At 42.8% G+C, this 26,739-nt stretch overlaps 1 protein-coding gene across 1 annotated transcript in view; it reads left to right on the top strand.

Annotated features, from left to right (window-relative positions):
* Positions 1-6,120: 6,120 nt before the first annotated feature.
* LOC110528947 (kinesin heavy chain) overlaps positions 6,121-26,739 on the top strand; it is a 120,776-nt gene continuing 100,157 nt past the window's right edge. The window contains exon 1 of the mRNA XM_036983178.2: positions 6,121-6,808. Within this exon, the coding sequence (XP_036839073.1) occupies positions 6,680-6,808 (129 nt within the window). The 5' untranslated portion in view covers positions 6,121-6,679. The remainder of the gene's footprint in view (positions 6,809-26,739) is intronic.

Genomic DNA, 26,739 nt, shown 5'->3' with positions numbered 1-26,739 from the left:
CATTTGACAGTGATGAGGGGTGGTCGTTTGACCGCGGACCCATAACCGATGCAGGCAATGAGGCAGTGATCGCTGAGATCCTGATTGAAAACAGCAGAGGTGTATTTGGAGGGCAAGTTGGTCAGGATAATATCTATGAGGGTGCCCATGTTTACGGATTTAGGGTTGTGCCTGGTGGGTTCCTTGATCATTTGTGTGAGATTGAGGGCATCTAGCTTAGATTGTAGGACGGGCGGGGTGTTTAAGCATATCCCAGTTTAGGTCACCTAGCAGAACAAACTCTGAAGATAGATCCCCAGGGCAATCAATTCACATATGGTGTCCAGGGCACAGCTGGGAGCTGCGGGGGGTCTATAACAGGCAGCAACAGTGAGAGACTTATTTCTGGAGAGATTCATTTTAAAAATTAGAAGCTCAAACTGTTTAGGCATAGACCTGGAAAGTATTACAGAACTTCCCTACTGTAGTGCGCCAGCTCCTTTCCCAGCGTTTGCAAAACATTTTGAGGGAGTAAATGATTCGAAGGAGTCAAATTATGGAATATAAAAGTAAAGTATAAGTGTTAGTGAATAAGTGCAATTATATATTTATTTCATTTAAGTTTGCGAACGTTAGCTACTGGTAGCTAGATATACTATATATACTGTAATGAAACAGGCAGGGAGCAGGCCTTGAACCCTCGACCTTCTAGCTCGAAGTCCAGCGTGCTATTGACTGTGCCCTAAAAGCACGCATACACTCTCCATAGACATACATTGGCAGTAGAATGGCCTTGCTGAATGGCTCAGTGACATTAAAAATGGCCCCGTCATAGGATGCCACCTTTCCAACAAGTCAGTTCTCCAAATCTCCGCCCTGCTAGAGCTACCCCCGTCAATTGTAAGTGCTGTTATTGTGAAGTGGAAACGTCTAGGACCAAAAATCGCTCAGCCGCTAAGTGGTAGGCCAAACATGTTCACAGAACGGGAATGCCGAGTGCTGAAGCACATAGCAAGTTAAATTCATCTGTTCTCGGTTGCAACACACACTACCGAGTTCCAAACGGCCTCTGGAAACCACTTCATTACAATAACTGTTTGTCGGGAGCTTCATGAAATGTGTTTCCATGGCCGAGCAGCCGCACGCACACAAGCCTAAGACCACCATGCAAAATGCCAAGCGTCAGCTGGAGATGTGTAAAGCTCGCCGCCATTGGAATCTGGGGCAGTGAAAACACATTCTCAGGAGTCCTACGGACAAATCTGGGTTTGTCGGATGCCAGGATAATGTTACTTGCCCCAATGCATAGTGCCAACCATAACGTTTGGTGGAGGAAGAATAATGGTCTGGGGCTGTTTTTCATGGTTCAGGCTATGCCATCTAGTTCAAGTGAAGGGAAATCTTAACGCTACAGCATACAATGACATTCTAGACGATTCTGTGCTTCCAACTTTGTAGCAACAGTTTGGGGAAGACCCTTTTCTGTTTCAGCATGTTTGTATCCCAGCTTCACATGTGAAAGGAGCAGGGTTTCCGTTAGACGGCAGTTGCTTTTTATTCATTGATAGAAATACCAGTTGATGAAAATACATGACCAAATTGACCAAGTGTGTATTTTATTTATCCCACACAACTATCACACCCGCACAGCATACAGTCTATTTTGAGCATGATTTCTCTTGCAGCTCCTCTGCTGATTGCTGCTGGAGTAAAATGTTACTTTATAAGGCCCTTCATTGTGAAAAACATCTAAATGAAATTGCGTGTTAAAAACAGTTTAAAACAGCTTTGATAGACATGAGCCTGCGACTCATCTCTCGAACGTGTTTGTGTGAGTATGTGTGTGTATTTAATATGTCATTTTTTTCTACAAAAACAGCTTTGCCCTCAAAGCTGTTTTTGTAGAAAAAAATGACATATTAAATACACACACATACTCACACAAACACGTTCGAGAGATGAGTCGCAGGCTCATGTCTATCAAAGCTGTTTCATTTAGGTTGTTTCATTTAGATTTCACGTTTTTCAATAATGTTTTGTTGAAGTTCTAAACGTTAACGCTTTTTTCCATTGATTTGGGTTTTTAATTTTTAATTTTTTCATTTTACCCCCTTTTCTCCCCAATTTCATGGTATCCAATTGTTAATATTCACTATCTTGTCTCATCGCTACAACTCCCGTACAGGCATGGGAGAGATGAGGGTTGAAACACAACCCAATCAAGCTTCTTAATTAACACAGCGTGCATCCAACCCAGAAGCCAGCTGCACCAATGTGTCAGAGAAAACACCATGCACCTGGCTAGCGTACACTGCGCCCGGCCCGCCACAGGAGTCACTAGTGCGCGATGAGACAAGGATATCCTTACCGGCCAACCGCTCCCTAACCCGGACGACGCTAGGCCAATTGTGCATCGCCCCATGGACCTCCAGGTCACAGCCGGCTGCGACAGAGCCTAGGCTCGAACCCAGAGTCTCTGGTGGCACAACTAGCACTGCGATGCAGTGCCCTAGACCACTGCACCACGGGAGGCCCCGTGCTGGCTGCTAACCAAGCTATCTTCTAGCAACAGATCTACTTATTGTAACTAGCTAACTAGCAACCTAGCTACATTACTAGGTTGCTGTGTTCTAAGTTGGGAGTCATTCTAAAGCTTGCATTGAAGGTATCACATTTCTATAACTGAATAGTAAGATTACAAATAAATACAAAAGCTGTGTACATACTACCTTAGGATAATGAGATTGGTAAACGTGATCAGCAGAGTGATAGTACACAAGTTTTGTTAGTTTCATAGTTCAGAACTCGTGTTTGCCTGTCCAGCTAGCGAATAATAAAGTCAATATTTTGAAAAATTGACATTTCGAACAAATGGTGTTCAAAATGTGTCCAGAAGAAATAAATATACACATAATTTTTTTAAAGCAGTCCCTCCCTCGACAGGGATTGATCATCTCGAAAACTAAAGCAGATTCAGTGGCTTCAGAAAGTATTCATACCCTTTAAATTATTCCATATTTTGTTGTTACAGCCTAAATTCAAAATCGATAAAACAATATACAGTCAAAAGTTTGGACACACCTAATCATTCAAGGGTTTTTCTTTATTTTTACTATTTTCTACATTGTAGAATAATAGTGAAGACATCAAAACTATGAAATAAAACATATGAAATCACGTAGTAACCAAAAAAGTATTCTTCAATGTAGCCACCCTTTGCCTTGATGACAGATTTGCACAGGTTGGCATTTTCTCAAACAGCTTCATGAGGTAGTCACCTGGAATGCATTTAAATGAACAGGTGTGCCTTGTTAAAAGTTAATTTGTGGAATGTCTTTACTTATTTAACTACTTTGTTACATAAAGGTTAAATAAAAAATAAAAACATTTCAATTCATTATAGCCAATCAGTTGTTGTGAAAAAGTAGGGGTGGTATACAGAAGATAGCCTTATTTGGTAAAATACCAAGTCCATATTATGGCAAGAACAGCTCAAAAAGCAAAGATAAACGACAGTCCATCATTACTTTAAGACATGAAAGTCAGTCAATACGGAACATTTCAAGAACTTTGAAAGTTTCTTCATGTGCAGTCACAAAAACCATCAAGAAACTAGCTATCACGAGGACCACCACAGGAAAAAAAACAGAGTTACCTCTGCTGCATAGAATAAGTTCATTAGAGTTACCAGCTTCAGGAATTGCAGCCCAAATAAATGTTCACAGAGTTCAAGTAACAGACACATCTCAACATCAATTGTTCAGAGGAGACTGCGTGAATCAGTACTTCATGGTCGAATTGCTGCAAAGAACCCACTACTAAAGGGCACCAATAAGAATAAGAGACTTGCTTGGGCCAAGAAACCTGTCCCTTGGTCTGATGAGTCCAAATTTGAGATTTTTGGTTACAACTGCCGTGTCTTCGTGAAACACAGAGTAGGTGAACGGATGATCTCTGCATGTGTGTTTCCCACCGTGAAGCATGGAGGAAGAGGTGTGATGGTGTGGGGGTGCTTTGCTGGTGACACTATCTGTGATTTATTTAGAATTCAAGGCACACTTAACCAGCATGGCTACCACAGCATCCTGCATCAATACACCATCCCATCTGTTCTGTGCTTAGTTGGACTATCATTTGTTTTTCAACAAGACAATGACCCAAAACACACCTCCGGGCTGTGTAAGGGCTATTTGACCAAGGAGAGTGATGAGTGATGCATCAGATTACCTGGCCTCCACAATCACCCGACCTCAACCCAATTGAGATGGTTTGGGATGAGTTGGACCGCAGAGTGAAAGAAAAGCAGCCAACAAGTGCTCAGCATATGTGGGAACTCCTTCAAGACTTTTGGAAAATTATTTCAGGTGAAGCTGGTTGAGAGAATGCCAAGATTGTGCAATGCTGTCATCAAGGCAAAGGGTGGCTACTGTCAGAATAATTCTATAGGAAGAGAGACGGTAGATTCTTTCAAAAAAATATTTTATAGGATTTTGAAAAATAAACAATCAATAACAACCACTAAATGAGTGCATCGTTAGGAAAGTCCAACGAACAGAGTTGTCTCTCTCCTCTTACAGAAAAAGTACAACCTATTTTGTCTACGTGGCAGTTTAGCAGATGGATTGAAACAGGGACGGAACATGGTGTGTAAAAACTGATTTAGCATGTCTGTGCAGATTAAGTTAGCTGACGTTTCCACCATTGTCTGTTCCTTCCTGCATGTTTCCACACATCTAAGTTCCTGTATATTGTTAAAACAGGATGTCACCTACTGCTGTCGCACCCCAAACAGCTCTTTTCTGTAAGCCCAGACTTATGACTAAGTCAAATGACAAGCCTGTATCAGTAAAAATACTAACATATAACAATTATCTTAAGTTAAACAGCATAGTATGTCTAATTAAACAGTATAGTATGTAAATAATATTACATTTTCACCACACTACTTTGAAGAATCTAAAATCTAAAATACCTTTTGATATGTTTAACACTTTTTTGGTAGCTACATGATTCCATATGTGTTATTTCATAGTTTTGATGTCTTCACTATTATTCTACAATGTAGAAAATAGTAGAATAAAGAAAAATACTTGAATGTGTAGGTACTATATATATATATATATATGTATATACATACATACATACATACACACACACACACACACACACACACACACACACACAGAACAAAAATATAAATGCAACAATTTATAAGATTTTACTGATTTATAGTTCCTATCAATTGAAATGAATTCATACGGCCGTAATCTATTGATTTCGCATGACTGGGATTACAGATTATATATCTGTTGGTCACAGATAACTTTTTTTTAAAGTAGGGGCGTGGATAAAAAAAAAACAGTATCTGGTGTAACCACCATTTGCCTCGTGCAACGCGACACCTCTCCTTCACATAGAGATGGTCAGCTCATGAAACATGGGACCAACACATTAAATGTTGGGTTTATATTTTTGCTCAGTGTATATAAAAAACATATTGTGAGCATTTTATGAGAAAAACCAACGGGTGCTCAACATGCCTCTCTATGTAAGGCATAATGGACAATTGAAATGAGGTTGTTAAATCATGTGGTTAAAGAGCTCTTGAAATGTGACTATTGTGATCATGCACTTTGTTGTCTGGCGAATATCGAAACTCAAACCTACTTTTCCACGGTCCTAATAAACCAGGGCTCTCCAACCCTGTTCCTGGAGAGCTACCGTCCTGTAGGTTTTCGCTCCAAACCCAATCCAGCGCACTTGATTATAATAATTAGATGGTTGATACACTGAACTTTTTACAACCGGTTTGGAGTGAAAACCCACAGAACGGTAGCTCTCCCGGGAATAGGTTTGGAGAACCCTGGATTCGGGAATGTAATCCTAAAAGCCTGTTTTTATGAAACGGACAATTGGAATAAGGTACAACATATTGTGAATCAAAACGTTTGTTAGGCTAAGTATTGCCTATTCCAGGCCTACTAGCCTAGATGTAAATAGCCTGTCGATTTAAATATATAGCATATCCATCTCTTTCAATCACTCTAAATATCAAATATAGGCCTATTAAATGTCAAATGAATTGTCAAAAAAAATGGGGCAATGGTCGCATGATGGAGCTGTTAGACAAAATATAACACCGGATTTGGCCGACAGGCAACCACTCTATCGTCAGTGGTGCTGATGAGAGTGATGCGAGTAGGCTACCACTTTAATAACGTTGGCTTGGATCCGTGCAGACCACGCCCGGTGCTAAAGACGAGACCTGCCGCTGATGCTAAGCGTTCTGTATAGACACTCTTCAATAACCTCTTCTCCTGCATCTCTCTCACTACAACAGCTGACCGTCTGGAGCCGGAGCCGCTTGGAATACTCTTAACATTTAAATTATAACGGACTGCATGGACATACTATTATACAAATGTTGGCCTATTCAAGTATATTTATTTGTTCGTGTGCTATTTGAAGCCAGCAAACTCTCCGTGATGTACATAACCATTTTGTTTTAAATCGAAATTGGCCTTAAGCAAAAAGCAGAAAATTCCAATTCCTGCCAACTCTCAGTTTGTCCATTGCAAAAGAAAGAGATTGTCGACATCAATAGGGCTTATGTTAGATTAAATAGTCTAAGGCAAAAAGTAACTTGGTTTCAAAAATATATATTTTGCTTTTCGGTGGCACATCAGATTCCTTTCTCACAATGGCCGATGCTAGCGCAGAATGTAACATCAAGGTGCTATGTCGCTTCCGTCCTCTGAATCAATCCGAAATTATCCGTGGAGACAAATTCATCCCCTTGTTCCAAGGAGATGACACCGTCAGTATCGCGGTAAGTTGTTATTTTCGCTCATTCTTCTTTGACAGATTTGTTGCCATTCATTTTAGTGATGATGATTATGATGATGATGCATCATCCAAAAAGGTGACGCAGGGGTTAGGCCTACATAGTGTCTTTACAAACCATTACACTACACACATTATCACCCTCTGACTATTGGTCAAGTCTGGACACAGTTTCCCTGAAGTTCAGCCTTGTTGTATTGCCAGTAACTGATTTGATGAAACCATACAGACAATAATTATCATCCTCCTCCAGTTCTCGCCATCATCAAGTTCTTACATCACTTTCAAGAGTTGATAGCTGTAGCCTACATTCAGTCAGATAAACAATGCAGTTCAATAATTAATGTTGCAGCATCAGTTTTCTGGAATAATAGTAAATTCACCTATTGCATGGATTCAAACCATTCAGGTAGTGGTAGACCCTAGTGTACCATAATAGGCTGTATGTATGTATAATTTCTGATCAGCCAACAAGGCTTAACCTATCGATTATTGGGAAAGAGCTCATTGCAGGACCCCTGAGACAATAGCCCACTGGGCACAGACATCAGTTGAATGTCTAGTTTTGATTTACAATTGGTTGAGTTTTCAACTATAGTGAATTCAACATTAAATGAACAAAAAATGTCACCATGTCATTGGATTTAGGTCAATCAGTTTTCCATGTTGTTTTAGCATCATCACATAGATTTTTTTGTGTCGAAATGACATGGAAACAAGTTGGTTGAATCTGTTTTTGCACAGTGGGATAGATCTGTCATCTCAAATAACACAGATCACTTAGCATGTCTTTATAGGGCTGTGGTGATCAGTTTCAGAAAGGACATCCAACGGGCTTGACATTTTCAAAGGCTCCGTTCCTAATGGCACTCTATTCACTATATAGTGTCCCATGGGCCCTGGACAAAAGTAGTACATTAAAGATGCACTATGCAGAAATCGTTCCACCATTTCCATTTCCATTTACTTTACAAAACAGGCAAGTATAGTGTTGATAATCATTGTACCATAACCAAAAATAGTGTATTTTCAGCTGTGAAGCCGGTGTACAAAACCCGAAAATAAAAGACAACATTTAAGCATGAGAAACATAGAAATAGCACACATAGAACATATCTACTGCGTCTTAGACTTGCTTTCAATGAGAATGTCAGATTTATAACTCACATTTCTATATGAATTTGGTCGGGTCACCCCAAAAGTTACATGTTGCAGCTTTAAAAGGGAATAAGGTGCATTTGGGATGCAACCCAGGCCATAAATATCAGACTGTTATATCAGACTGACTTAGAGATCACTTCATCAATATCTCATCTGGCTGGGGTTAGACTAATAGGCCTTGATTGATCTGATATCGACTGGTATGTCCCATGTCATTAATAACATGTAGACATTTTTGATCACATCTAAACTGTGCTTTGGTTTTGGGGTTAGATTTTTTTTTAAGGAGTGAAAAATAGAAGAAACTGTGATTCATCCATGAAGAGTATGCTAATGGCCATCAAAGGTGAGCATTTGCCCACTGAAGTCAGTTGCGACGCTGAACTGCAGTCAGGTCAAGACCCTGGTGAGGACGACGAGCACGCAGATGAGCTTCCCTGACAGTTTGTGCAGAAATTATTTGGTTGTGCAAACACAGTTTCATCAGCTGTCCGGGTGGCTGGTCTCAGATGATCCCGCAGATGAAAAAGCCAGATGTGGAGGTCCTGGTCTGGCGTTGTTACTACGGTTTTGATGCCGGTTGGACGTACTGACAAATTCTTTAAAACAACATTGGAGGCAGCTTATTGTAGAGAAATCAACATACAATTCTCTGGCTAGCACTGTGATGCAGTGCCTTAGACCACTGCGCCCTCGGGAGGCCCATGTTTGTCCTGTTACACACAACTGTGTTTCTTGCATATCCCAACTCCCCCTGAAACACCCACAATTTGGGTTACAGTGGCAAGAAAAAGTACATGAACCCTTTGGAATAACTGGGAATTTCTGCATGAATTTGTCATCAAATTTGATCTGATCTTAATCTAAGTCACAGCAATAGACAAACATAGTGTGCTTAAACTAAAAACACAAATTATTGGTTGTTTGGAAAAAGTATGTGAACCCCTAGGCTAATGACTAATCCAAAAGCTAATTGGAGTCAGGAGTCAGCAAACCTGGAGTCCAATCAATGAGACGAGATTGGAGATGTTGGTTAGAGCTGCATTGCCCTATAAAAAACATTTACAAAATTAGAGTTTTCTATTCACAAGAAGCATTGCCTGATTTGAATCATGCCTCGAAAAAAAGAGATCTCAGAAGACCTAAGAATTGTTGACTTGCATAAAGCTGGAAAGGGTTACAAAAGTATCTCTAAAAGCCTTGATGTTCATCGGTCCACGGTAAGACAAATTGTCTATAAATAGAGAAAGTGTAGCACTGTTGCTACTCTCCCTAGGAGTGGCCGTCTTACAAAGTTGACTGCAAGAGCACAGCGCAGAATGCTCAATGAGTTTAAGAAGAATCCTAGAATGTCAGCTACAGACTTACAGAAATGTCTGGAACATGCTAACATCTCTGTTGATGAGTCTACAATAAGTAAACACTAAACAAGAATGGTGTTCATGGGAGGACACCACGGAAAAAGCCACTGCTGTCCAAAAAAAACATACAACACTGTGTGGAGAAAAATATAACAGCAAGCCAACATCAAAACCTAATCACAACTGTAAAGTATGGTGGAGGGAGTATCATGGTTTGGGGCTGCTTTGCTGCCTCAGGGCCTGGACAGCTTGCTAACATCGACAGAAAAATTAATTCCCAAGGTTATCAAGACATTTTGCAGGAGAATGTTAGGCTGTCTGCCAATTGAAGCTCAACAGAAGTTGGGTGATTCAACAGGACAACCACCCAAAACACAGAAGTAAATCAACAACAGAATGGCTTCAACTGCAGAAAATACGCCTTCTGGAGTGGCCCAGTCAGAGTCCTGACCTCAACCCAATTGAGATGCTGTGGCATGACCTCGAGAGCAGTTCACACCAGACATCCCAAGAATACTGCTGAACTGAAACAGTTTTGTAAAGAGGAATGGTCCAAAATTCCTCTTGACCGTTGTGCAGGTTTGAGCCGCAACTACAGAAAACATTTGTTTGAGGTTATGCTGCCAAAGGAGGGTCAACCAGTTATTAAATCCAAGGGTTTACATACTTTTTCCACCCTGCACTGTGAATGTTTACACGGTGTGTTCAATAAAGACATGAAAACATATAATTGTTTGTGTAATTAGTTTAAGCAGACTGTGTTTGTCTATTGTTGTGACCTAGATGAAGATCAGATCAAATTTTATGACCAATATATGCAGAAATCCAGGTAATTCCAAAGGATTCACATACTTTTTCTTGACACTGTAACTGTCTTGCTCAAGGGCACAACAACAGATTTGTTGGTTCCAGTATTCAAACCTGCAACGGGTTGGTTACTGGCCCAACGCTCTAACCTTGAGACTACCTTTCGCCCTTATTTTACCATGTTGCAGATCTTATCGTAATGTGAAGATCTTATCTTATAGTGTACTGAGTTTCTAACTTATTTTATTATAATGTGCTGTAGGTGTTACAGTGGGATAACAGGAGCTCTACAGTAAACATGAGTGGATCGAGCTGGTCCATTCTTATACAGAGTTAATTGTATCTGAGGATTTGGATATAATCTAAAGAGTTGTCTTGGATTTTATTCTTATAACATTTGAGTCTTTTTTTTTAAGTCCCACTCCTTTTATTTTTTTTTTGCTTTAGTGAAAGATAGTGAAGCGTTAGAAAGACAGGGAAGGGCGATGGACCGGATTCAAACCCATGCCGACTCTGGACCACACAGGCCACCGCTGGATCACACAGGCCACTTCTTATAACATCTTGAATATTTTCTTGGGATATAACATGGCTTTTATAACATCTTGGATCAAATAAACAGGACTTTTACTGTAAACTAGAGTGTATCTTTGTTATCCATTCATCTTTATATAGTCTATGATCTGGTCATACGTCAGCCTGGTGTAATTATGAGGGTTGTATTGATTTTATATTATAGTACATAGGCCTACATCATCATTCATGAATGGACGGCGAAACAGACAGGCTGAATGAGGACAATTTGATCACACAGCACAAATGCAAATGGTAGAATTTGCAATATTTACCCTAGAAAAAACAAGCCATTATAATTAGGCCTATATGTTTATATTACGTATCATTGTAAAAAATAAAAAATAATAATTTAAAATAATTGTGTACACACAGATTCATTTTTAGCCACACCCATTCTACAAATACACAGTACTGTAAGCAGTGTGTAAACCAAAGGCTGACAATACCAGAAAGATCATATCCAGGAAAATGGCTATTTAATTTAATTTCAAATGAATTCCAAGTACCACACACCCACTCTGTTCCTCTCATGCTTCTCCTGCAGGAAGCTATCCAAAGCACTTGTGGTCTTCCTGAAGCTTATTGCACTGGATTTGTGTTGTTGGTTGGCTATCATACAAATGCATGTGTGTGTCCTATTCCCTCCACACATGTCTCAGACACTGGGATGGATCTCCTCTAGGGAACCTGTCAGTGAAAAGAGATAGAGAGTGAGAGTGAATGCGTGTGTGTGTGTGTGTGTGTGTGTGTGTGTGTGTGTGTGTGTGTGTGTGTGTGTGAGAGAAAGAGAGAGAGAGAGAGAGAGTGTGTAAGAAGAGAGAGCGAGAGAAAGAAAGACTGTGTGTGTGGTGTGTTAGTAAAGAGTAGTAGGGCTACGATACAGCCGTCAGATTAATTTAGGATTAGTAACATCACAGTAAACCAAAGACACAAGGGACCAGTTGTGTGTGTCACAGCAAAGCCATCAGGCGGTTAGTGAAAACAAAAATTGACAGTGTCGCTTTGATGGTCTAAAAATTGTGGTGCATTTTCATTGTCATTGTTGGCCTTGCTACCTCCATTGTCCTGTGCGGGCTCAGTCGGTAAGACCATGACGCCACTAGCAAAGTAAAGATTGTGAGTTAATTTCCTGCTGGAATCACATAGGTCAATCCTTTGGTTAATGCGCTGATGAGTCATGTCACTGGTGTTTCTCCAGTTCTTTTTTTTTACCTTTATTTAACTAGGCAAGTCAGTTAAGAACAAATTCTTATTTTCAATGACGGCCTAGGAACAGTGGGTTAACTGCCTGTTCAGGGGTAGAACGACAGATTTGTAGCTTGTCACCTCGGGGATTTGAACTTGCAACCTTCCGGTCCAACGCTCTAACCACTAGGCTACCCTGCCGCCCCTTCATCAGCATACAGCAGCAGGGTAAATTGAATGGTGCCTGTGGGACCCGGCCGCTGTTCCTCTGGCAAGAATGTTCTCATCTCAGCCTGGGGACAGTAGAGTATGCAGAGGGTGTACTCTGACTTGGGTATCTGAGTGTTCTTGTTATAGAAACAGGACATGTTTGTCCTCTACAAATAGAAGACACATTGTGCAAGCTACTTTTATGTCTGTTATAGATTATGGGAATATTATTTACATGCATGCTACGGTATCAACACTTAAATTGCTGGATGCTACTTATCATTGTGCACTTAGGTTTATTACGGGTGCTAGCTACAGAACTCACCATTGTGTTTTATATCAAAATGTGGGTTGGACTTCGCTGTCCGTGAGACTAGAACAACATGCTCTCGTGTTTGTCTATAAAGCACTTCTGAATAAGCTACCTTCTTATTTATCATCACTCATCAATATTAGAATTATAATTCCTAAAACCAGGTCTCAAGCATGGATTACACTTGAGGCCCATGTATTTTCCACAGAGTTGGGTATGGCTGCCATTTCCTGTTACGCTCCTTGCCTATGGAAAAGCCTGCAGACTAAACTTAAACTTGAGACTCTTGTCCCCCTGTCGACCATTTTAAATATTTATTGGAGGATTTTTATTTTTGTGTTGCTTGTAACTGTTTCGGGTAATGCAAGTTCTTGTGCTGTTAGTAGAATAACCTGTGTGTAAATGTAATCTGTTGCTGTATTTTTTTGTGTTATCTGTGATTGTTTTGTTTGTCTTGTGTAGTTTCTTAATCATTGTACCTAAACTTTATGTGTAAACATGTATACGCAGGGCCCAGCTGTAAAAGAGACCTTGGTCTCAGTCTGTGTTCCTTGTTGAAATAAAGGAATAAAAAAAATGAAAACAACGTGGTGTGTGCCACACACACACAGACAGAAGCATACATGCACACACAGAGACAGATGCATGCACACGCTCAAACACACACACACACACACACAAAAGAATGTCTGTGTTTTGGTTAGCATTGTGTCGTAGCGTGACACACAACTTTTTCACGCAATGGCTTGCCACAAGCATTCAACATAGCTCATGCTCAGACAGCAGCTCTCCTTGGTATTATCATGGCCTTGAAGTACAGTGGGAGGTAGCGTTTCGATTTTGTGTCCATTTATTGAATAGTTTCTTGAATTGATTTGGTTTGGTTGGAATTGGTTTGCGATTGCTGTAGCTGTTGTTTCCATCAGTATCTCACATAGGCTACACAAGGCCTGATGGGGGATGAAGACAAGTAGCTTCCTAAAACCACATGAAATTGCAAACCTTACCAGTGAATGTTACTGAAGAGTTTTTCAGTTCACCTTGCTGGCTGCTCAATCCTTGTCCCTAAGTGGAAGGCTCAGGGTTTTTCGATTTTAGTTTTTCTTCACAGGCTACGTTTATCCAGTGGCTTATATATAGCTTACTTCTATATTTCTCTTTGTATGCCACTGGCTTACATACTGCAGCTTGCTGGCATACAGTATTTTACCCTCTGAGTCACCTGCCTGCTGAAAGATCCACATGTTTCTCCTTTAATTTTCTCAGACAGATGGAGTATATACTTTCCCTGTGCTGTGAGTTGAAAATAATTCATTCAAACAACTTTATTTGTCCCCTTGGGGCAATTCATATGCCCATTAAACCTCATGAGGGACCCAGAACCAAATCTTACGTGTGCTGGCCATGCCAGCCACTATCACATTTTAAGATAAGACCCAGATGCAGACAACGTCGAACAGTTTATTAATCCAACAGGGGACAAACGACTGTGAGACATGGATTTAACTCTGGACACATGAAAGGTGGGTTGTATACGAAGGGTACGGGGCAACAGAAGACAAACAGCAGAGGGGATAATAATGTTAGAGATGGGAAACGGGCCGATAAACCGGGGGGAGAGTTTGCGGGATTCCACCCGGAGAGGCAGATCCCGGGTGGATAGCCATACTTTCTGCCCGAGACGATACTGGGGAGCCAGGGTCCAATGGCGTTCCGCTTGTCGTCAATAACTGGAAATGGTCTTGAGGAGTGCCGACCGGGCTCTCCTCCAGGTATAACGACAGCAGTGGACAAACATCTGGGCAGAAGGTATGCCTACCTCTTCTTCCGGTTTGGGGAAGAGCGGGGGTGATATCCCAGGGAACACTCAAATGGCGATAGGCCCGTGGCAGAGCAGGGAAGGGTGTTGCGGGCATATTCCATCCACACAAGCTGCTGGCTCCAGGTGGTGAGTAGTCTTGAGGTCCTGGTTACCTCGCTCCGACTGGCCATTGAACTCAGGGTGGAACCCAGAGGACAGGCTGGTCGACGACCCAATGAGGGTGCAGAACGCCTTCCAGAACTGGGGCGAGAACTGAGGACCCCGGTCTTAGACCATGTCCACGGGAGTCCATTGATCCAGAAGACGTGCAGGGATGGGGAGGGACAGGCAGTTGTTGCAGAAGACCAGTCGGAGCTTACCGAGGAGTCTTGTTTTAGCACAGACTGTGCAGGCAGCGACAAATGCAGCGACATCCGGAACCATAGTAGGCCACCAAAATAGTTGTCACACGAAGGCCAGGGTCTGATGGGAGCCTGAGTGGCAGGCAAGCCTGGAGGAATGGGCCTAATCTAGGACCACGAAGTGGACAGCGTCAGGCACAAACATTCGGTTATCTGGGCACCCCCCCAGGGTTCGGCTGGGACTGTTGCGCCTCCCGGACCTATTCCCTAGCTGAGTGCCATCACCAGGCACGAGGTGGGAGGATGGTCTCGGGCTCCGGGGTGGTAGGCTCACCCTGCATATCTGGGTGGCTGGTTATTTCACAGTTAATTGTATTTGAGCAGCTATACCTATGGCACTTGAGTCTGCTGCAATTATAGTATACTACATTTACCAAGTAGAATTATAATTTAAATGTATCCGTGTGGTAAAATAGAATGTAAGCTCGCAAGATTTGTACGAGGCTATGTTGCCTCTGCCAGGAGGCTGAAACTTGGTTGCAAGTGGATCTTCCAGCAAGACAATAACCCCTAACACACATCAAACTCCACAAAGAAATGTTTAATTGACCACAACATGATACTTTTGCAATGACCATCTCAGCGTCCGGACAGTCAATAAGCCAGATGAAGGATATCAAGGATCTGGAAAGATTCTGTATGGAGGAATGGTCAAGATCCCTCCCAATGTGTTCTCCAATCTCATAAAACATTTTAGAAAAAGGCTCGGTGCTGTTAACCTCGCAACGGGAATTTTGTGTAGCATTGAAAACAGTGGTGCCAATCATTTTGACCCTTCTTTTTTAGATTTTAAGTATTACTTGTTCAACAAAATCTAGTTGTCTGAGCAATTGTACTAGTATATAATTTGCATACAATATAGCTCAGTATTTGTAACATTTATTTTATACAGTCTTCTTTGCTCATTTTTATCAAAGGGGGCAATCATTTTGGACCTGACTGTAGCTCAATAATACAATAATTCTCTCCCATTGCTTCAGAAATGTAAATGTATTTCTAATGTCATGCCCATGCCAACACCAGCAACCGATCTGAATGTCAATGAGCTACACCACAGAGAGAGCTTGTACCTTCTATAGCTCATGGAACGATGAAATAGTATGAATAAATAATGTTTCTAATGAAAATATGTCAATCATTATTTTAATATGTTGGTAACCCGTTGTATAAAAGTGATAATACCCTCGAAGCTGGTGTTTGGTGGATATATTGACACGGTTTGCTGTCCCGAGATGAAGGCATTATCACTTAAGCATCTGTTTAACTAGAGAGGAGATGTGTCAATAGTTTTTAATTAGGACATAGCAACATCCATCCTGTCACGGTTCACTGCCATTCTCACTCACTGCTCCAAGCAGGACAGAACAGAACTATAATTACCACAAGTGGGGAGGGAGGGAGGGATGGAGAGAGAGAGTGTGAGAGAGAGAGAACATTGAAGGGAAAGGCTGTCGTTAATAAGAGAGAGAGAGAAGAGAAAAGGAGAAAGAAAGAGAGATTGAGGAAGCGAGACAGAGAGAGAAAACGGTCTCAGATATTGTACATAGAGAGAGAGGCTCAAAGGGAAAAGCTCATTAATTCTTAGGTGCATACTACTAACGACTAGGGGAGAAGATTACCCTCAGAGATTGGTGTACCCATAGAGATAATGGAGTGGCTGCAGATCCCCGGACTAAAGATCCTGACGTTTCTGACATGTGCAGATCACGTTCTGGTCATCCGAAGACGTGGATGTCGTTTAAGGCTGACCCTTGCACCTCTTTGATTCAGAGGGGTTGGGTTAAATGCGGAAGACACATTTCAGTTGAAGGCATTCAGTTGTACAACTGACTAGGTATCCCCCTTTCCCTTTCCTTTATTCTTTATTTTACACAGTCTCTGCTCTACTCTGCTCTACTGCAGGCTGCAGGCTACTCTGGCGAATGGTGATCTAAAGTTAGTTTAAAGCTGAACCAATGTCTGCAAGATCACATAATGATAATATTCTACATAACAGAACCAAATATAATAGTGTAGCATAGCATTACTGTCAGACAAAAACACTGCATTTTTCTCTAATGTAGCCAAAACTCAACAGTGCGTGCCACTAGGGAAAATACACAGGTTGGCTATGCTCAGTGATGTAGTGGAGGGTAAACTCACCTTTTGTGAAATAGCGTTTACTCACCTTTCTGTTTAGTTAATTATCATTTACCCACTTCTTATTGCATTCCCAGCGTTGATCAACACTCTTGATCAACACACTTGTTAACAGCACATTCATTCACCACTCTGTCCAACGGCAAATCTCCTTCCATGACACATGCCGGGACGTGAAATGAACTACCTCAGCCCAGGCTGACCAATGCTGGCAAGTGGCATGTAAAGCCGCAACTGACAGTGGGCTTGTGACTGGACATGAGGCAATTATTTTTAACATCGCTCGACTCCTGCCGTTTCAACACACAAACAAACAAAAACTGACTCTTGGAGAATGAATGTACAACTGGTAAATAGTCGCTGATATTTCAGTTAGGTAGATAGCTAGTTAATGTTAGCTAGTTAGCTCAAGGGCTCTGGTTACTGTTAGCCAGCTAGCTAGGTAGAACTAGCGAACTAGAAGGATGAAGTTAGAAGCTAATGTTAAATGGAGCCTGACCTCGGCAGTAGCTGTAATCTGAAATTCTCATTACAGAGAGTAGTGAGAGAGACAGTGGTGAGACAGGCTGCAATGCAGGAGGCAAAGGAGACAAAAAGAGAGGAAGCAAGCAGAGAGAGATGTTAGTAGTACGGTGGTTCCCAAACCTGGAGTCAGGGACCCATGTTGGGTCCCCTGTAATTAAAATGGGATTCCCTGTGTCACACCCTGGTCAAAGTATTTTGTGTTTATCTTTATTTATTTGGTCAGGCCAGGGTGTGGCATGGGTTTTTGTATGTGGTGTGTATGTATGGGGATTGTAGCTAGTGGGGTGTTCTAGCTAAGTCTATGGCTGTCTGAAGTGGTTCTCAATCAGAGGCAGGTGTTTATCGTTGTCTCTGATTGGGAACCATATTTAGGCAGCCATATTCTTTGAGTTTGTCGTGGGTGATTGTCCTTAGTGTCCTGATGTCGCACGCAGTCACGCAGTCACGCAGTCACGCAGTCACGCAGTCACGCAGTCACGCAGTCACGCAGTCACTCAGTCACTCACTCACTATGGGGTGAATATGGTTGTAGCACATTTATTTACCCTCACTGTCTTGTTCTGGTATGATTTATGATCGACCACAATATGTACTGTAGTCACAAATGGGGCTTACATTAATGGTATAATATGATACAGCTTGTTAGCTTCTGATGTCAGTTTGGTCTATCCATGCATGAAAAGTGTGGCCTATCCCATCTGTAGCTCGCCATCCATTTTTTTTTCCTGCTGCTGCAATCTGTGTTAATGTAGCTTGGAATCCTGAGTATAAGTTTGTATTGCCCACTATTCTATTATTTCATTGTAGTGAAACAGTAAATTGGGAAACAAAGATATATTTAGTTGGGATTCCAAGCTATATCAACACACTTCATTGAAACAATTGAGGGGTATTCCACTTGGATTCCAGGCTAGGCTAGTGTTGATGATCCATCATAGAAGGGCTTGGAGCTCTAGCCAAGAGCAAGAGATTGGCTTTTATTGTATAATTTATTTCACCTTTATTTAACCAGGTAGGCAAGTTGAGAACAAGTTCTCATTTACATTTGCAACCTGGCCAAGATAAAGCAAAGCAGTTCGACACATACAACAACAGAGTGTAAACAACATGGAGTAAAACAAACATAATACAGTAGAAAAATAAGTTTATATACAATGTGAGCAAATGAGATGAGATAAGGGAAGTAAAGGCAAAAAAATGCCACGGTGGGGAAGTAAATACAATATAGCAAGTGAAACACTGGAATGGTAGATTTGCCGTGGAAGAATGTGCAAAGTAGAGATAGAAATAATGGGGTGCAAAGGAGCAAAATAAATAAGTAAATAAATACAGTAGGGGGAGAGGTAGTTGTTTGGGCTAAATTATAGATGGGCTATGTCCAGGAGCATTAATCTGTGAGCTGCTCTGACAGCTGGTGCTTAAAGCTAGTGAGGGAGATAAGTGTTTTCAGTTTCAGAGATTTTTGTAGTTCGTTCCAGTCATTGGCAGCAGAGAACTGGAAGGAGAGGCGGCCAAAGAAAGAGTTGATTTTGGGGGTGACCAGAGAGATATATCTGCTGGAGCGCGTGCTACAGGTGGGGGCTGCTATGGTGACCAGCGAGCTGAGATAAGGGGGGACTTTACCTAGCAGGGCCTTGTAGATGACCTGGAGCCAGTGGGTTTGGTGATGAATATGAAGCGAGGGCCAGCCAACGAGAGCGTACAGGTCGCAGTGGTGGGTAGTATATGGGGCTTTGGTGACAAAACGGATGGCACTGTGATAGACTGCATCCAATTTATTGAGTAGGGTATGGGAGGCTAATTTGTTGCTGTGGGGTGTGCAGTGCTGTTGACCGGGGTAGGGGTAGCCAGGTGGAAAGCATGGCCAGCCGCAGAAAAATGCTTATTGAAATTCTCAAATTATAGTGGATTTATTGGTGGTGACAATGTTTCCTATCCTCAGTGCAGTGGGCAGCTGGGAGGAGGTGTTCTTATTCTCTTTACAGTGTCCCAGAACTTTTTTTAGTTTGTGTTGCAGGAAGCAATTTTCTGCTTGAAAAAGCTAGCCTTGGCTTTTCTAACTGCCTGTGTATATTGGTTCCTATCTTCCCTGAAAAGTTGCATATGACGGGGGCTGTTCTATGCTTATGCAGAACGCCATAGGATGTTTTTGTGTTGGTTAAGGGCAGTCAGGTCGGGAGAGAATCAAGGGCTATATCTGTTCCTGGTTCTAAATTTCTTGAATGGGGCATGCTTATTTAAGATGGTAAGGAAGGCATTTAACTACTGACGGGATGAGATCAATATCCTTCCAGGATACCCCGGCCAGGTCGATTGGAAAGGTCTGCTCGCTGAAGTGTTTCAGGGAGCGTTTGACAGTGATAAGTGGAGGTCGTTTGACCGCTGACCCATTACAGATGCAGGCAATGAGGCAGTGATCACTGAGATCCTGATTGAAAACAGCAGAGGTGTACTTGGAGGGAAAATTTTTCGGTGGCCTTCCTTAGCCAGGATTCAGACATGACAAGGACATCAAGGTTGGTGGAGTGTGCTAAAGCAGTGAGTATAACAAACTTAGGGAGGAGGCTTCTGATGTTAACATGCATGAAACCAATGCTTTTTTTGGTTACAGAAGTCAACAAATGAGAGTGCTTGGGGACACACTGGGCCTGGGTTAACCTCCACATCACCCGAGGAACAGAGGAGGAGTAGGATGAAGGTACGGCTAAAGGCTATCAAAACTGGTCGTCTAGTGCGTTGTGGACAGAGAATAAAAGGAGCAGATTTCTGGTTGTGGTAGAATAGATTCAGGGCATCATGTACTTACAGGGGATGGTGGGTTGCGGGTACAGTGGAGGTAAACCCAGGTACCGAGTGATGTGGAGGTAAACCCTCCACATCAGGGTTTACCCAGGCCCTGCATGTCCCCAGGCACCCTCATTTGTTGACTTCTGTGATCGAAAAAGCCTTGGTTTCATGCATGTCAACATCAGAAGCCTCCTCCCTAAGTTTGTTTTACTCACTGCTTTAGCACACTCTGCTAACCCTGTTGTCCTTGCCGTGTCTGAATCCTGGCTCAGGAAGGCCACCAAAAATTCTGAGATTTCCATACCCAACTATAAAATTTTCCATCAAGATAGAACTGCCAAAGGGGGAGGAGTTGCAGTCTACTGCAGAGATAGCCTGCAAAGTAATGTCATACTTTCCATGTCCATACCCAAACAGTTCGAACTACTAATTTAAAAAAATTACTCTCTCCAGAAATAAGTCTCTCACTGTTGCCGCCTGCTACCGACCCCCCTCAGCTCCCAGCTGTGTCCTGGACACCATTTGTGAATTGATCGCCCCCCATCTAGCTTCAGAGTTTGTTCTGCTAGGTGACCTAAACTGGGATATGCTTAACACCCCGGAAGTCCTACAATCTAAGCTAGATGCCCTCATTCTCACACAAATCATCAAGGAACCCACCAGGTACAACCCTAAATCTGTAAACAAGGGCACCCTCATAGACGTCATCCTGACCAACTCAGCGATCACTGCCTCATTGCCTGTATCTGCTACAGATCCGCAGTCAAACGACCACCCCTCATCACTGTCAAACGCTCCCTAAAACACTTCTGTGAGCAGGCCTTTCTAATCGACCTTGCCCGGGTATCCTGGAAGGATATTGCCCTCATCCCGTCAGTTGAGGATGCCTGGTCATTCTTTAAAAGTAACTTCCTCACCATTTTAGATAAGTATGCTCTGTTCAAAAAATGCAGAACTAAGAACAGATATAGCCCTTGGTTCACTCCAGACCTGACTGCCCTCGACCAGCACAAAAACATCCTGTGGCGGACTGCAATAGCATTGAATAGTCCCCGTGATATGCAACTGTTCAGGGAAGTCAGGAACAAATACACGCAGTCAGTCAGGAAAGCAAAGGCCAGCTTCTTCAGACAGAAATTTGCATCCTGTAGCTCTAACTCCAAAAAGTTCTGGGACACTGGAGAACACTGGAGAACAAGAGCACCTCCTCCCAGCTGCCCACTGCACTGAGGCTAGGTAACACCACCACCAATAAATCCATGATTATCGAAAACTTCAACAAGCATTTCTCAACGGCTGGCCATGCCTTCCTCCTGGCTACTCCAACCTCGGCCAACAGCCCAACCCCCCCCCCCCCCGCAGCTACTCGCCCAAGCCTCTCCAGGTTCTCCTTTACCCAAATCCAGATAGCAGATGTTCTGAAAGAGCTGCAAAACCTGGACCCGTACAAATCAGCTGGGCTTGACAATCTGGACCCTCTATTTCTGAAACTATCCGCCGCCATTGTCGCAACCCCTATTACCAGCCTGTTTAACCTCTCTTTCATATCGTCTGAGATCCCCAAGGATTGGAAAGCTGCCGCAGTCATCCCCCTCTTCAAAGGAGGAGACACCCTGGACTCAAACTGTTACAGACCTATATCCATCCTGCCCTGCCTATCTAAGGTCTTCGAAAGCCAAGTCAACAAACAGGTCTCTGACCATCTCGAATCCCACCGTACCTTCTCCGCTGTGCAATCTGGTTTCCGAGCCGGTCACGGGTGCACCTCAGCCACGCTCAAGGTACTAAACGGTATCATAACCGCCATCGATAAAAGACAGTACTGTGCAGCCGTCTTCATCGACCTTGCCAAGGCTTTCGACTCTGTCAATCACCATATTCTTATCGGCAGACTCAGTAGCCTCAGTTTTTCTGATGACTGCCTTGCCTGGTTCACCAACTACTTTGCAGACAGAATTCAGTGTGTCAAATCGGAGGGCATGCTGTCCGGTCCTCTGGCAGTCTCTATGGGGGTGCCACAGGGTTCAATTCTCGGGCCGACTCTTTTCTCTGTATATATCAATGATGTTGCTCTTGCTGCGGGCGATTCCCTGATCCACCTCTACGCAGATGACACCATTCTGTATACTTCCGGCCCGTCCTTGGACACTGTGCTATCTAACCTTCAAACGAGCTTCAATGCCATACAACACTCCTTCTGTGGCCTCCAACTGCTCTTAAACGCTAGTAAAACCAAATGCATGCTTTTCAACCATTCGTTGCCTGCACCCGCACACCCAACTAGTATCACCACCCTGGATGGTTCCGACCTAGAATACAGTGCCTTGCGAAAGTAGCCGGCCCCCTTGAACTTTGCGACCTTTTGCCACATTTCAGGCTTCAAACATAAAGATGTAAACTGTATTTTTTTTTGAAGAATCAACAACAAGTGGGACACAATCATGAAGTGGAACAACATTTATTGGATATTTCAAACTTTTTTAACAAATCAAAAACTGAAAAATTGGGCGTGCAAAATTATTCAGCCCCTTTACTTTCAGTGCAGCAAACTCTCTCCAGAAGTTCAGTGAGGATCTCTGAATGATCCAATGTTGACATAAATGACTAATGATGATAAATACAATCCACCTGTGTGTAATCAAGTCTCCGTGTAAATGCATCTGCACTGTGATTGTCTCAGAGGTCCGTTAAAAGCGCAGAGAGCATCATGAAGAACAAGGAACACACCAGGCAGGTCCGAGATACTGTTGTGAAGAAGTTTAAAGCCGGATTTGGATACAAAAAGATTTCCCAAGCTTTAAACATCCCAAGGAGCACTGTGCAAGCGATAATATTGAAATGGAAGGAGTATCAGACCACTGCAAATCTACCAAGACCTGGCCGTCCCTCTAAACTTTCAGCTCATACAAGGAGAAGACTGATCAGAAATGCAGCCAAGAGGCCCATGATCACTCTGGATGAACTGCAGAGATCTACAGCTGAGGTGGGAGACTCTGTCCATAGGACAACAATCAGTCGTATATTGCACAAATCTGGCCTTTATTGAAGAGGGGCAAGAAGAAAGCCATTTCTTAAAGATATCCATAAAAAGTGTTGTTTAAAGTTTGCCACAAGCCACCTGGGAGACACACCAAACATGTGGAAGAAGGTGCTCTGGTCAGATGAAACCAAAATTGAACTTTTTGGCAACAATGCAAAACGTTATGTTTGGCGTAAAAGCAACACAGCTGAACACACCATCCCCACTGTCAAACATGGTGGTGGCAGCATCATGCTTTTCTTCATGCTTTTCTTCAGCAGGGACAGGGAAGATGGTTAAAATTGATGGGAAGATGGATGGAGCCAAATACAGGACCATTCTGGAAGAAAACCTGATGGAGTCTGCAAAAGACCTGAGACTGGGATGGAGATTTGTCTTCCAACAAGACAATGATCCAAAACATAAAGCAAAATCTACAATGGAATGGTTAAAAAATAAACATATCCAGGTGTTAGAATGGCCAAGTCAAAGTCCAGACCTGAATCCAATCGAGAATCTGTGGAAAGAACTGAAAACTGCTGTTCACAAATGCTCTCCATCCAACCTCACTGAGCTCGAGCTGTTTTGCAAGGAGGAATGGGAAAAAATGTCAGTCTCTCGATGTGCAAAACTGATAGAGACATACCCCAAGCGACTTACAGCTGTAATCGCAGCAAGAGGTGGCGCTACAAAGTATTAATTTATGGGGGCTGAATAATTTTGCACGCCCAATTTTTCAGTTTTTGATTTGTTAAAAAAGTTTGAAATATCCAATAAATGTCGTTCCACTTCATGATTGTGTCCCACTTGTTGTTGATTCTTCACAAAAAAATACAGTTTTATATCTTTATGTTTGAAGCCTGAAATGTGGCAAAAGGTCGCAAAGTTCAAGGGGGCCGAATACTTTCGCAAGGCACTGTATGTGGACATCTATAAGTACCTAGGTGTCTGGCTAGACTGTAAACACTCCTTCCAGACTCATATCAAACATCTCCAATCTAAAATCAAATCTAGAGTCGGCTTTCTATTCCGCAACAAAGCCTCCTTCACTCATGCCGCCAAACTTACCCTAGTTAAACTGACTATCCTACCGATCCTCGACTTCGGCGATGTCATCTACAAAATAGCTTCCAATACTCTACTCAGCAAACTGGATGCAGTTTATCACAGTGCCATCCGTTTTGTTACTAAAGCACCTTATACCACCCACCACTGCGACCTGTATGCTCTAGTCGGCTGGACCTCACTACATATTCGTCGCCAGACCCACTGGCTCCAGGTCATCTACAAGTCCATGCTAGGTAAAGCTCCGCCTTATCTCAGTTCACTGGTCACGATGGCAACACCCACCCGTAGCACGCGCTCCAGCAGGTGTATCTCACTGATCATCCCTAAAGCCAACACCTCATTTGGCCGCCTTTCGTTCCAGTTCTCTGCTGCCTGTGACTGGAACGAATTGCAAAAATCGCTGAAGTTGGAGACTTTTATCTCCCTCACCAGCTTCAAACATCTGCAATCTGAGCAGCTAACCGATCGCTGCAGCTGTACATAGTCTATCGGTAAATAACCCACCCAATTTTACCTACCTCATCCCCATACTGTTTATATTTATTTACTTTTCTGCTCTTTTGCACACCAATATCTCTACCTGTACATGACCATCTGATAATTTATCACTCCAGTGTTAATCTGCAAAATTCTAATTATTCGCCTACCTCCTCATGCATTTTGCACACAATGTATATAGACTCTCTTTTTTTCCAACTGTGTTATTGACTTGTTAATTGTTTACTCCATGTGTAACTCTGTGTTGTCTGTTCACACTGCTGTGCTTTATCTTGGCCAGGTCGCAGTTGCAAATGAGAACTTGTTCTCAACTAGCCTACCTGGTTAAATAAAGGTGAAATAAAAATAAATAAAAAATAAGAGAGGGTTCATCTCTGGACTGGCTAGTTATGCTGGGTGAGGTCATCACATGTGTGGGAGGTGAGACAAAGGAGGTATCTGAGGCATGTTGAGTGGGACTCGGGGTTCCGCAGTAAACTAAGACAATAATAACTATCCTAAACAACAGTGTGCAAGGCATATTGACATTTTAGAGAGACATGAAGCAATCACAGGTGTTGATTGGGAGAGCTAGCTAAGGCAACAACAGGTAAGACAACAACAACTAATCAGCTAAGACAACAACAACAGGTTAAATGGCGATGCATGGGCAGAGAGGGTCGGTTAACTACACACAGGGCCTGAGTTGGGGCTGACAGATAAATAAACAGTCCCATGATTAATGAACAGTCCAGCAGGCATCGGTTATGTAGCCAAGTGATCATAGGGTCCAGTGAACAGCAATAGATGGAGTAGTTGTTAGTTGTTACTACGCTTGCACATGGGAGCGTTTAAAGTTAGCAGGCTGGGGTAAGCAGAAGCGTCTGCTCCGACATCCCGCGAAGGCCGGTTACAGCGGATGGAGTTAAGTCGGCAGATCAGTCGTGGTGATACGGCGGGGTGCTGTGTCGACAAAGGGTCCAGACCAGATGGCGAAAGAGGTAATTGTAGTTGTAGTCATTTCGTTTGCTAGCCGGGAGATGCGCCTGGCTATCTGGTGCTAGCTTCGGGGCAGGGGCGTTAGCCACTATAACCATTCGGTAGCAGCGATGATCTGATGCACAGGTCCAGAGCTTACGGTAAGGATCCGGCGGAGTGGTGGATTCTAGCCATGTTGGGGTAGAGTCCGGAAGGCATCGGCTGAGTAGCCGGATGATCACAGAGTAGGCCGGGAGGTGGGCCTGGCTCAGGGCTAGCTTCGGGGCTGCGTCACTCAATGGCAGCTAGGAAGCTGTGATGATCAGGAATAATGCTCCAGGGTTTACGGCAGGAATCCGGCATTGTAGTGGAAAAATCAGTCCAATGCTGGTGAGTATTATCCAGGCTAAAAAAATGGCTGGTGTCTGTGCAGAAGGAAAGGCCGCCAGCAGTGGCTAACAATGGCTAAATAGCTAGTAGCTAATTAGCTGGCTAGCTTCTCATGGAGGTTCTGGCTATAAGGTCTAAAAATAATTGCAGATCCGTGTCACATTGGGTGAGGCGGGTTACTGGAAGGTACGTATATTGAATTTAAAAATGGAAAAGAGATTGAAAATAAATTGAAATATATACAAAAAAAGACTAAAAATACAAAAGTACACGAGAGGACTACAAACCACGTCTGCACTGCTACATCATCTTGGACATGAAGTAGCACACCCAACTACCTCATCCCCATATTGTTTTTTTTCTTCTCCTTTGCACCCCAGTATCTCTACTTGCACATTCATCTTCTGCACTTTCTATCACACCAGTGTTTAATTGCTAAATTGTAATTATTTCACCACTATGGCCTATTTATTGCCTTACCTCCCTAATCTTACTATATTTGCACACACTGTATATAGATTTTTCTATTGTGTTATTGACCGTTGTCCAGTTGTCCAGGCTGGTGGATCTAGGCAGTAACTTACAGACGTTAATAACGCACAACACTCATGAAATACATCATTGCATTTCTTTCCCAAATGAGTGGCGTTGTGGCACTAACTGGTGGTTGCATGGGGAAGGAGGTCTGGGCTAGTATC

The sequence above is a fragment of the Oncorhynchus mykiss genome, chromosome 7 (assembly GCF_057628025.1).
Source record: "Oncorhynchus mykiss isolate SJ-2025 chromosome 7, ASM5762802v1, whole genome shotgun sequence".
Taxonomy (NCBI): Eukaryota; Metazoa; Chordata; class Actinopteri; order Salmoniformes; family Salmonidae; genus Oncorhynchus; species Oncorhynchus mykiss.
Note: the sequence above shows the minus strand (reverse complement) of the source record. Positions and strands in the feature narration are given on the sequence as shown.